Consider the following 13,516-nt stretch of genomic DNA (forward strand, 5'->3'; position numbering starts at 1 on the left):
TCTAAACATTTGTGGGGCCCGGGCTTCTGTCCTGATCTTCTGGTTGTCGAGGGTTTTACTCTGTATTTTCTCTTTGTGGATCCCGCTGTGGGATGTTACCTGACCTTATGATCCTAGGACTGGCCGGGGGGTTCCAGATTCCGGGGTACTTGGGTTTAACCCTTGTTCTGGCTGTTCTGTTCTAAAACTTGGCCAGATTTACTGAGAGTTGAGACTCCTTGGGGCTTGTTTTGTGCCAGACGATACGGTTCCCTTGGGACAGTCTTCTGACGTGACCTGATGGTGGGCTTTCCTGCTTAGCAAATGGAAGGTTTGTGGTTACTCAGCTGTCACTTTTACGCCTGGTATGTGTGCTAGCACAATGGTGTTTTGAGGGGTTCTTCTGTGTTCGTCAGTGACGTGGCCTTGTGTCGGTTCTTCTTACAACTTCCTGTCTTTTGGGCAGGTGTTTCTTGATGCTCTCCTCTTCAGGGGGTTCATTGTCTTCCTTACGGCCCTTTTTAGGGGCCCCTCCTTAGGGGCCCCTCCTGTGTTCGGGAGGTTGGAACAGATGTTTATCTGGTTCGGGGATTGGTCTGCTCTTTGAGTTGTTCCTGTCCATCCGGGAAGCTGCTGGCTCCGCATTGAGACTTAGTCAGGTGGCTTTGCTAGAACTCCTTAGGTCTAACGCCTGCTTGATTGTCTTTAGGTTGAAGTGGCTGTGTCCATTCTTCCGCCCCTTTGGGGGCTGGTCTTGGGGTTCGTTTTGGTTCCTTGCTTTCAGATCTGCCGTTGCTTGGGCTGTTCTGGCTAGGTGTAGGATTTGAGATATGTTGTTCTTCCTCAGGTCTTGGGGGTGACAGTGGACCTTCTTTTTTAGAGGTGCTGTGCCTCTTCCCCTTTTGAGATCTGTGAGTAGGCTTGGTGGCTTGGATTGCCTGGAGAGTGTCCTCTGTCTTGGAGGTTGGGCAATCTATGTCTTGGAGGTTGGGCAGTCTGCTATTTTGTGCGGCTGCTTCTTCCTTACGAATAGTGTTTTCTCTGTGTCTTCCTATGGATGGCAGCGTGTTACTAGACCCAGATGTTTTTTTCTCTGAGTTTGCAATTTGTTATTTCTGTGTGCTCAGTCTCTGACTTCTGACCTTTTGAGGTCTTGTCTTCAGCTGTCCTTTTCGGTGCTGTTGCATGATGTTGGGAGATGTTTCTTCTCCTTGATGACGCTCGGTTGCTCCTTGTGGGTTGGGTGTTGTCTCCCCTTGTTCTCGGGATCCTTTTGGGTCTCTGTGGACTTGGCCTTCTTTTGAAGGGTTTTTTTCCTTTATTGGATCTTGCTGTACCTTTTGGGTATCCCTTTGGCTCACCCTTGTCCTCTCCTTGTGGGGACCGACTGCTGGGCGACGGTTCTCCTGGTGGAGTGTTGGCTCAGTGAGTTCTGCTTTGCGGTCTCTAGTTAGGCTTTCAGACTATCTGCGGGTCAGTGTGCTTGGGGCCATTCCCCAAAGCAGGGTTTGGTTGGGTTGTGGTTTTTTCCGGCCTGGTGCCCTCAGAATGGGCCGCCTATTGTACCCTCCTGTTTTTGCATTCAGTGTCCTCTATAGCTTGAGTATTGTTTTCCCAAAAGTAATGAATGCAGCTGTGGACTCTTTCCATTTATGAAGAAAAACTTAAATTATGCTTACCTGATTATTTTCTTTTCTTCAGATGGAAAGAGTCCACAGCTCCGCACCCGTATTTTTTCTGTGGGGCGTCTCTTATTTTTTATTCTTCTGGCACCTTTCACCCTGGTATTTATTCTACTGTTCCTTGTTCCTCTGCAGAATGACTGGGGGATGAGGGAAGTGGCTGGGGTGTCTTTGCCTCCTCCTGGTGGCCAGGTTCTTATTTCCCAAAAGTTATGAATGCAGCTGTGGACTCTTTCCATCTGAAGAAAAGAAAATTATCAGGTAAGCATAATTTAAGTTTTTTCTTTTCTTTTTATGAGACCCTCTGTTTGTTAGACTGTAGGCCACTCTTGGACCTTTGAATAAATATAAGAACATTTGGAACAATTGGAAGGTATTAGAGAAAAGACCACTCTTGGATCCTTTTCATTACTCAAACTAGAGATGTTTATAACGTAACTCAAAATGAAATAACAAACTCCTCTTAATCATAAGTTTTGATTGAGGCAGTTTAGTGTAACTGAGGGGCACTCATGAACCTAATAGTGTTATAAGCTGTGAGCAGTAACTAGAATGACACTTAAACACTAATGTTTGTCAATATAAAAGTAATGAGAAATCTCAAATGGGCCTTAGAGTAGGTTAGGTCAGAGACTGTACTGAATTGTCTGGTGACCTAGTCTAACCTATGTGTATCTGTAGATATCCCAATACATATTGAACAATACCTGTGCAATAGTTACACAACCAATTTTGATCCCAATCTCCTCATTAAAATGAAATGGCTTATTTGTTAGTGTATAATATCCATAGAGAAAATAGCAGGAGCTCAACTTAAAGGGACAGTTTAGTCAAAATCAAACGGTCATGATTCAGATAGGGCATGCAATTATAAACAACTTTCCATTTTTTTGGTATCATCATATAAAAACTGAGATAAAAGGTCAGTCTGCCGAGGCTTAGATACAAGGTATCACCAATAGGTAGCAGATTTTTACACACATTGCTTTTAAGGGCATTATAGTAAAAAAAAAAAATGATGTGCTCTAATCCGTTAGCGCATGTCGTTTTAAGGCTATCAACCCTGCAATCAGCAGCTCTAGTCACACTGCTGATTGGATCAGCTGCGTTTTCACTCTGGACCTGCAGTGCTCTGCGAATCCTGTGTGGTATTTCTTTGCGGGGGTTTATCACACAGTCTAGGGTTAATAGTTTTAGAGCATGTCCTTTTTTGATTATTATAACCCTTTAAGTATATTTTATTATTTGTAAAACTGTTGGTTACTCTAGTACATACTTAGTCCTTACAAGCTGCACTCTAGAGCATTCTCTTTTTAAATGTTGTGCTATTAACTGTTTTAATGATACCCAGCTCAGTAACATTGTCATTTCTGAAGGGTACTGGTTAGGTAATACACAAAAAAATAAGAAAACAACATACTGTGTGTGTGTAATTAATTAATATATATATATATATATATATATATATATATATGTGTGTGTGTGTGTGTGTAATAAATAAGGACACAAAAAAAATGGTAAAATAATGTCCATGTGCAGTATAAACAGCAATACATGCATGGCAGATTTCCAACTAAACCAATGTAAATAACTACACAAATTAACGGCAACATAATAAAATCATTTTCTATGTATATAACAATGTTAAAAATAAATTATATTGAGTAGGGGTGCTTAAAATAATCGATTCTGTGATGCATCGCGATGCAGCCCGTTAACGATGCTGCATCGATGAGTTGCAGATCAGAATCGATTCAGGGGTATTTTATACACTAAAAAACCTATTGTATTTTGATTAAACTTGGGCATAGCATACTTTTAAATCTCCATATTTCCTTGTTTTCCCTTCATATGAAGTCGCAGAGCTTTGTAAGTTAAATGACACTCTAGGGCTCCCGTACACAGAGCAGTCCATGTGACTGACAGTTGAGTTTCACGTTTCCCTTTCCTGGGGTATCTCTTTACCTGCGAGTAGCTGAATACGTGAGTTAGTCAAAGGCTTCATTGCTGCGCAGTGATATGACGGAGACTCTTCCGTAGCTACGACATAGGAAGCCCTTTCCCACCCCTCCCCGGACAGAAGAGATTGGTAAATCCCGCTTCAGAGGTAATGGAAGCTGAGTGAGCGGCGGCGGTGACAGCTGATGATTTCCCCCAGAGGGATCCCCAGTGACGCGTGTGACAGGTACCAGCAGGTGCTCTCTGCCCGCCCAACCCAGTCTCTGCTCTGGGGGCAACTTCTCCCAGCTTCTGCTTTTCTTGCACCCAGGCCAGGGACCTAGTACCTCCTCACCTCTTTGAGCTCTGCACCTCTGTCCCTGACACGTGTAGGCCGCCGGCTGAACTACCCTATAAGCATTAGATCTATGTAAGTGGGACAGTATCGCATGCCAGGATATCTGTCCCTACACACCCAGTGGTCAGAGATCCCCTCACGTCACTTATAATGCAGTGGTCACCATTATCTAGTGCAGGTCACAATGTGTATCCCAGGAGGTTAGATACAGTGGTTGCTTGACACTTCTTGCTCCCTCTCCTGCAGTCCTGGGTTAGTCTTGTTGTTGAGAATCCACATCCAATGATTTTATGTTGTTATTCAATAAATATACTTGTTAGTATAGTCATTTTAGCTTAGTGTTTTTAAAACTAATTGTTGGTCTTCAAAAGGATTGATGGTGCAGCAGTATAGGAAACAACATTCAGGACAGCTATAACCCCCCCCCCCCCCCAGAACTGTAAAAACAGTATATTATCTCCTTACATGGCACAAATGCAGAGTGTGTGTTGTTTGTGTGTTAGAATTTACCTTTAGTACAGATGTATAGTACTAATGTTTCCTCTCTGTCAGACCCCTAGACATACACATACATACACACACATACATACAGTATATGTATATACAGGTAGCCCTCAGTTTACGCTGGGGTTAGGTTCCAGAAGGAATAGTTGTAAATCGAAATCGTTGTAAATTGAAACCCAGTTTATAATGTAAGTCAATGGGAAGTGAGGGAGATAGGTTCCAGGCCCCTCTCAAAATTGTCATAAGTAACACCTAATACATTATTTTAAAGCTTTGAAATGAAGACTTTAAATGCTAAACAGCATTATAAACCTAATAAAATAATCACACAACACAGAATATATAATTAAACTAAGTTAAATGAACAAAAACATTTGCTAAACAGCATTATACACCTAATAAAATAATCACACAACACAGACTTCACTTGCATTTTTCTGGAAACAGTTCTTTCTATGCATTCCAATCTGGACTGATTTATAGACAGGAAGATCTTGTTCCTTTGAAATCTGCTCGATAGCTCGGGTCTGGATAAACTGATTAATTTCAGATTGCTTAGCTTTGCTGCAAAACAAGCGGACAGCTACACCTACTGGCTATTTTAATAAATGCACTGCTTCTCAATGCTTTTCAATAGCAGTCACATGACTGGAAAAAAAGGTTGTTATTCTGAAACGGTGTAAATTGAACCATTGTAAAACGAGGGCCACCTGTATATTTATGGAATAGAACAAGTTCAGGAAAATCATGGACAGTAATCGTGATGCATCGCCGAATCGAATTGTTACCATGATAATCGTAATCGAATCGTGAGAACAGTGAAGATGCGCACCCCTAATATTGAGTGTAAAAATTGTCTGACACTATATGTATGAATCAATTATGTATTGAATTCACTTTAAAATGTCATTTGTCCCTCAATACTTGATTCATATATTCCTTACTAAATGCATAGAAATATCATCACATCAAAATGAATGTGCTTCAATTTAATACTTTTTTGTTTTCTAACCAGAACTCATGTCAGAAACTTGGCTACTAGTGTTATAGACAAAGGCAGCATCAGCAGTTTAATTGTGTATTATTCCATTTGGCAGTTTTAGAGTCGACTTGCACAGCGGTGCTTTTTTTTGCTGTGCTTGCAGTTATTTTCTTCAATTTTGTTTGGTGTTTTTTTTTTTGTTGAGTAAGAAGAATGTAATATATGTGTGGCCATAATATCTCTGTATATGAAATCTAGATCATTTTTGTACGGTAATACAGCTCCATGAGCCCTGTATACACACACATACATATACAGTATATGTTCTCTATGGTGTTCTATAGATGGCAGTATTTAGCAACGTTTCATCAACTTTCTCTCGTATTAAGCCATTTTCCCAAGACATCCAGTAAGCGCAAATATCTTCCTTTTATATCCTCAGTATGCATTAAAAAACCGATGCCAAAACCCATGGGGCACTGAAATTCAAATAAACCATAAAGATATGACAGCACCACCTAGTGGTACAAGAACAGCACATAATAAGTTGTAAACTTACCAAGAATTTACGAGAAACTATCAAAAGAAAGATACTTATTTACCTGTGTTTTTACTTTCTCTTATTTCATGATCTACAGTACATTGTTTCATCTCTTCAACACAGAATACCATGGAAACAAAGCAAATTTGATCATAGAAAATAATTGGAAACTTTTTTTAAAATTCTATGCTCTGTCGGAATCCCAAAAGATAAACAAGTAAAGAACAGAAACATTATTAGCACACTTGTGAGGGCTATATACACTTAAAAAATAACTTTTATTAATGAAAAATTATTATAAAATAGTGATGGACTAAGTCATCCACACATAAGACAAATTTAAAAACATAGAAATCATATCAGAACTGACCTCCCACATACCCAGCTAAATTCATATATAACAAGGAGCTCCAGGTAACTATTAGTGGCGGCTGGGAAGAGTGCTGTGTAACCAAATTAGTGATTCAGTGTCAGGTTAGGGCCGGACCTACAGTGGAGTATGAGATAGTGTAGGCAGTTGCTAATACTATAAACCCATTCAAACCAAAGTCCGCGAGTGCACCAATTACCCCGTTATCAAAAAACCTCACTGAGCTCCTATATGCCAATAAGGCCAACAAAATTAAATTAGCCGAGTATGGAAAGACATCCCTTTAATGTTGTCTCATTCTGCAAGTCAAACATTTTAGGTGTCCAGTTATGAGAGAGGATATTGTTCATCACTAGAATCCTAGTAATGTACACCCAGGCGCTACTTCATAAAAAATGTATTGGTGCCACAGCCAGCTGCTCGTGGGTGAGAAAGGAGAAATCTGACTGGAATTTTTCATTGGTCTGAAGTAATACTGAGGATGGCAGCGGATTATCCCCTGACAAAGTGAATGTGGTTTCACGAAACATATCAGGAATTGTGCGAGTGACCTCATTTCTGGTTACTCAGTGGATCGCTCACACAGAGGCCAGCCACTGCACATACTACTCATTTATCTCCAAGTTCCTGGTTTTTATCAAGGTATTCTACAGAGATACTTTTACTGCAACTTAGGACTGAAGGAACTTTAATTCCATCTTGGATGTAGTGTTCATGTAAATTGATTTTATCATTACAGAACAAAAAGCGATGTCAGCAAAAGTCGACTAGTGTAATACTTTATGGATATATATAATTTCTTTTATCCTAGTGAATTATAATTAAAGGGACATTAAACTCTAAACACATTTCATGTATCTCCCTCTAATTATGGATACTGCTATATTAGAACCTAGGTTTCACTGCAAGTATCTGAAGAAGGGCTGCTACACATGTAATCACAGCACTAGAATGCAGGGAAATTTCAACATGGTTGCACTAGGGAAGCCACCTTGGCCATGTTTTACAGGACACTAATTAGTTACACATGCTGCAGGGTAAGCAGAGAGGAACATGTATTACACCTCTAGACATCACATGAATAGTACATGTTCCTCCCTGCACACCCTACAACATGTGTAACTCATAAGTGTCCAGAAAAACATGGCCGAGGTGGCAACCATGACTAGAGGGAGGCAGAGAATAACCTCAAAACTATGCTTATAAAATGTATTTAGTTTTTAATGTCCCGTCAACATATTTTTTTATGTAGACGTTGCCTGGGTGTCCATTATTAGGCTTCCAGTAAAGAGCAATAGCCTTTCTCACACAATAATTGGAAACAAGCAGCAACCTGAATGTATGGATTTTTAACAAGACAACATGAGGTATAACCAGGTGAACAGATTCTTTTGTTGGCTGTGCTTTTAAAGTTTTTAGAGTGTGTGTGTGTGTATATATATACACACATTATGTGTGTATATATATATATATATATATATATATATATATATATATATATATATATATATATATACATACACACACACATATACACTTTTATTAAACATTAAACAAAACCTTTCAAGTATTTTTCAAGATAACCATCTATTATGAATCTTTTAACGTCATAAAGCCAATGCAGAGGGTATTTTACTACACTACTGCTAATACAGCCTTCTGACATTTTAACCACAGGTCACCAATGACAGATAATAATCACCCACTTGACTCTTCATTATACAGTGTTATTTCGGGAAATTCTACATTTTAAAGGGACCTTAAACACCTTTAATATAAAATGTTTAGCTGTGCCTAGTAAAACAACTTAATTTCATTATTTATTTTGCCCCATTTTCATGTAATTTAGCTCTGAAAACTGTAGCTTTTCTCATTCCCAGAATTGAAAAAAGCATCCTGAAGACTTCTCAAGTCGAAACCTGCTACATATCTTTCCTCAATAAGAACGGCAAAAGACTGCGCTTTATATTAACATAATGGCCATGGCTAGCCTTGTCAGCTGCAGACTCAAGCCCAGTCACTCCACTCTCACTAATTTCTCTGTTATTCTATGGAGCCCATTTACTAAGGAGAAGATCGAGATGCATGAGCTGTTGTGAATGGTCTCCAAAGGATAACACAGCTACAAACCACACTGTATCTATCTCATTCACCCTAAAAACTACATTTTAATTTCTTAGTGGGAGGGGCTTTCTCTACTAGATAATAAAGCCTTCTCAAAGCACGTGCCTTGTTCAAAAATGAAAAGAGCTGATGATAATGTCTAAACTTGAAGAGGTATGTATAACATGCAGGTGCTTCAAAAATAAAACTTCACTTTTACTATATTACCCGAAAACTTTAAAGACAGAGCAAAATCTCACACTTGAAATATGTAATTAGTCTGTCAGTCTGTCCATTCATCTAAAATATAAATCTTGACTAATAGTTACTTTATACATGCTATCTTTTTAAATATGAAAAATGGTTTGTAAGTATACATTTAAAGGCACACTAAAGTCAAAATAAACTCTCAAATAGAGTGTGCAGTTTTGATAATTTACCTCATTATCAAAATGTCTGTGTCTTTTTATATGCACGTCCAAGCGTTCATAGAATATGTGTTTGCGATTGGCTGATGACTATCACATGATACAGGGGTAGGGAAAATGGACTTAAATTTGAAAAAAATCTACTACTCCTTTGAAATTCAGACTAAGGGCCTTTGCTGACCAAAAACTCATCAGCATAAAGAGAAATCACACAATATCTTTAGGGACTTTTTTTACCGTTATATTGTAGTGTAGGTCCCTCTTCAACACATCCAGAACTTTACATATTGAGATAAACAGCTCTTAAGCAAAAAATTGTCTTCCTAGAATTCTTTTAGGGACCTCACAGTTCTGACAAGAATTCTTAGATCATCTTTACGGAGTAGAGAGATTTAGTGCAACAGGTCCTTAGTGTTATTGCATTATCTTTTATTATGCATTTGTTTATTATGAAATGTGCTATATTTAATAGTTCTTCAATTTGAATGTATAATGGCTTCTTGTAGATGTAATATAGTAATATAGTAACATAGTAGATGAGGTTGAAAAAAAAAGACAGAAGTCCATCAAGCTCAACCTATACAAATCTAATATACTTACAAAAAAAGCTCTAGTTGAGCTTAAATTAATCCCATTAAAAAGGTGACCCATTTAACACAAGCAATCATATTCCTGAATTCTGTTTCTAGCCAGGAATGCATCTAAACATTTTTTAAATGTATCTAAGGTTATTGGCATTTGACCTCATAATCTTGTTTACATGTATATACTCATCAGTATAATCCCTTATCATCCTTTTAAGTATCTTCCCCCACTATTGATGTCAGACTAACTGGTCTATAGCTTCCTGGATCAGCCCTGCTTCCCTTTTTAAAGAGTGGCACCACATTTCTATCCTTATTCACTCATAAACCAATATTTACAAGATATTAGTAATTAGCAATGCAGCTTGTGCCTTATCCTGTTTTTCTGGTCAAGCTGCTACGGGCACAGTCTCATGACAGCAAGTTACATATTTCATATAGCCTAAGGACAGTTATCTGGCTAGCACAAAAAGATGGAATGGATAGACTAAAAAGTAATACATTCAAATCCTTGTCTCTATGCAGCAATAATACGGTCAGCAGTTTAGTATATGTGTAATCACAGACCTAAATTTAGGCTAATATCAGCACTGGACAAACAACCAGTGCTTCCCACAATAACATTGTACTTTCTCCATACAGGCTAAGATTATTTACATCACACCCTGTTTATGCACACTCAGACACACACAATAAATTCATATCATGGTGTGGGTAGCAAGTAGTGATTGGCCTTCGTACTTTCAGTACATTTATACTTCAGAACATTGACAATTACAGCTTCATATTTTCGTAATCTCTCCTAAACATATAACATATCTTTTGTCAGCATCAATTGGACTCAAAGTTCAAAAACCAATATTAGAATAAAAAATGGTGGTATTGCCCTATCTCTAATAGGAGCTTTATCAAATTGGGTCTTGAGTTGTAAGTCAACCAACTGTGATGGACTAGTCCCCCTCTGTCTCATTGTATGTTTCCTTATTAGTAAAAGTGGAAGTAGATTAAATACAAATAAAATGGTAAAAAGATGATACAAACAGGTGGTCTATTGTTTTTTTTGCTAGCGTAGAAATGGAATTTTCAAATTAATTTGTGAGTTAATAATTTATTTGTTTTAATCTAAAGTCATACACATTTCAGCATTTTGCAATTCTACAAAAAAATGAATTAGCTATGGCAGCAGATAGCTTAGAGAAGGGAAAGAGGTGATATGAATAAGATTATCCTACAACTAGGTAAGTTTACACTTTAAGGAAATGTTATGCAGGCTTGTTAGGCCTAGGGTTCTTACCTGTTGTCAAAATCTCTGTTTCACAGTGAAAAACAATGGAATCCAGCCACTTTTAAAAATAATAAAACTTCTTTATTGCTTTCACATCATGGGACAAGGGACAAAGTTTCAAGCCCTATAATGGACTCTTAGTCATCTCATTTCCCATGTTGTGGAAGCAATAAATAAGTTTTATTATTTTTGACAAAAAGCTGGATTCCATTGTTTTTCTTTGTGTATACTGTGATTGGCAGTCCCTGATGAATCCTTGCCCCAGGTGGATGGGTGCTGTCTCCATTGAAGGCATTTGAAAATCTATGTTTCAGTGTTTGCAACAATATTTTCCACAAGTTTATATATGTAGTGCTTGAGTGCTTAGTCCTCGGCTTACTTTAGGATGCCAACAGGGAAAGGAACTACAATTTAACGAAAAAGACCAATAGAAATAGTTTATTTTTAAAAAAAAAAGTAAATTGTAATTTATTTCTCAGTTTTAAAGGGACAGTAAACCTTCAAAATAAAATTGCATCATTCAAAAGAAGAGATCTAAATTTTACATTTCATAATTGCATGTTGTTATTATTTTTTTTAATTGAATGTTCAAAAAACAATTTTTCTTCAATTGCCCTTCCTCCGTTTTGCTAATTATTCAAAGCCATTCACGGATGGCTCTACATATCGCCCTCGGGAGGGTGCACCTCCATTTTTAATCCCATGATTCTCTTCTCTGACTAAGCTTTCGGTAGGAGGAGTATTTTTTAGCTCTATCAATACACGGCAGAATGGTAGTCACGTGATAAAGAACGGTAGCGTGAGAGACTGCAGTTTAGCACAGTAGCGTTGCGTACATTCTGCACAACCAGTATAATTAAGTAAATTATATCCCCGTAGGCATACGAGCATATAATGCAGATTTATACTCTTACATGTTCTCCATTTACTGCAATTTGAAATTAAAAGTTATACACAAACTTTTAGCAATGCTATTTACTTTGACTTGTCTGATAACTACTATAGTATGCACTATGAGCTGACTGGAGTGCTGCACTGTCAGTTTACTAATGGGCGATGCAGGCGCTAACTGTATTACAAACACTTTCTAACAAATAGACGTGTGTATGTTTAAACCCTATTGCAAATACAAATGGGATAGCGCTTTGCCGTAATCAATATTCATAGAGCTAATTATTAAAAACGCTCTGATTGGTCAATACCTTTCAGGAATTTCTGTGACTGCGTGCAGGGGCTGTCTGTTACTGAGAGAGAGCGGCATGTTTGCGGTTAGTAAAATAAAGGAAAAAGAATATAAAAATGAATATTTGAAAAGATGTATTACGCTAAAGTTGTTAATTATACATGTAGTAAACGGAAGCTGTAATACAATTACTCAAAATGTTCTGACCCTTTAGACTCTGTTTGAATCGTGAAAGTTTTATTTTGACTTGCATGTCTCTTTAATACATTGTTAATTAGAAAACATTGATTGGTTCACATTGCGTTATTTCTTTCATCAGCATTTCAGGATAAAATAATGCTGCTGAGTTATTCATATGCTGTTTAATTTCTTTAGGTGCCCGAAGAAAACATCAATGGCGTAATCAACGCTCTCCAAGTAAGCCAAGCGGAAAAGCATTAGAGATCTTTTGGTTGACACCCTTTTTATTATCTGCACAGTATTTCATGAGAAGCTGACTCTCAAGGTGCCATGAAGGATGAGATATACTGAAAGTGAGATGAGCCAGGAGAAAAGCGCCAGCAGAGTTTTTCTTTTCTTTGTTTTTTAACTCACGGTTTCCTTACATTAGTTTTCAAGTGATCTGTAACCTTCTTGCTAACTTGGTATTTAAAATAAGAAAAAAATATATTGCACAGTTGCATTAATATGCTACAAAGATGTACTGAAGCCCAGAGTGGCTTATAATAATCTGCAGCAAACATGGTTTTCATTCAGAATTGTCATTGTGAAAAGCTTTGCGAAAAAAAATGACTGAACAGCGCACAATGGTAAACTAAATTGCACTGTACTAACCATATTAATGGCATCGGACTTCTAGAAAATTGTAATACAAGAAATAGTTCCACATATTTGAATTGCATAGATTTTTTTTCCTTCTTAACCATTTTTCATTCTGCAAGAATCACTTTGCGAGAAAGATTGTCTTGTTTTTTTTTTTTTTTTTTGTTTTTTTTAAAAAAAGGTTGGAGTGTTCGATCGAAACCTGCAGCTTTGCTACACAATAGTTTCATTGCAGTTTACATGTTGAAATGAAAGAAGGTGTTCTCGCAGCTTTGTATAATTCTTTGCACTTTGACCCTGCTTGCCCTTTTTTTTCTTCGTGTGGTGAACGTTTTTTTTTGCTTGTTTTTTTGTGAAGACTCTTTGAGCCAAATGTGCTTCATCGAAGATTTTTACTGGCAACCAATTTCGACCGGAATCATTCAGACTACATTGTTTTTTTGTTCTGTTTTTTCTTAGTTTGAAAATAGCTTCTGAGATAAAAACCAATCCATCAATATAGGGAAAAGATCATCTTTAGTGCTCATGGTCCAGAGATTTATAAACGGAATGCTTTAACTGCAGATTGGTAAATATTGTCTGCATGTTAAGGAATTATCCTTTTAGAATCAGATTTTCAAATTCAAACTTTTCCCGCTGGTACACTACAGCATTTGAATTAGTCATTGTTATAGAATGCATAATCGTCTCATTTGTCTTGTGTTGTAAGCTACTGTGGCTCAGATGTTTAATTTCAAAACACAAATGATATTCAGTC

At 37.5% G+C, this 13,516-nt stretch overlaps 1 protein-coding gene across 1 annotated transcript in view; it reads left to right on the top strand.

The window, feature by feature from the left end:
• Nucleotides 1–12,895, top strand: part of CASTOR2 (cytosolic arginine sensor for mTORC1 subunit 2) — a 666,243-nt gene extending 653,348 nt beyond the window's left edge. The window contains exon 9 of the mRNA XM_053707472.1: nucleotides 12,313–12,895. Coding sequence (XP_053563447.1) covers nucleotides 12,313–12,378 — 66 coding nt within the window. The 3' untranslated portion in view covers nucleotides 12,379–12,895. The remainder of the gene's footprint in view (nucleotides 1–12,312) is intronic.
• Nucleotides 12,896–13,516: the final 621 nt, after the last annotated feature.

The sequence above is a fragment of the Bombina bombina genome, chromosome 3, assembly GCF_027579735.1.
Source record: "Bombina bombina isolate aBomBom1 chromosome 3, aBomBom1.pri, whole genome shotgun sequence".
Lineage (NCBI taxonomy): Eukaryota > Metazoa > Chordata > Amphibia > Anura > Bombinatoridae > Bombina > Bombina bombina.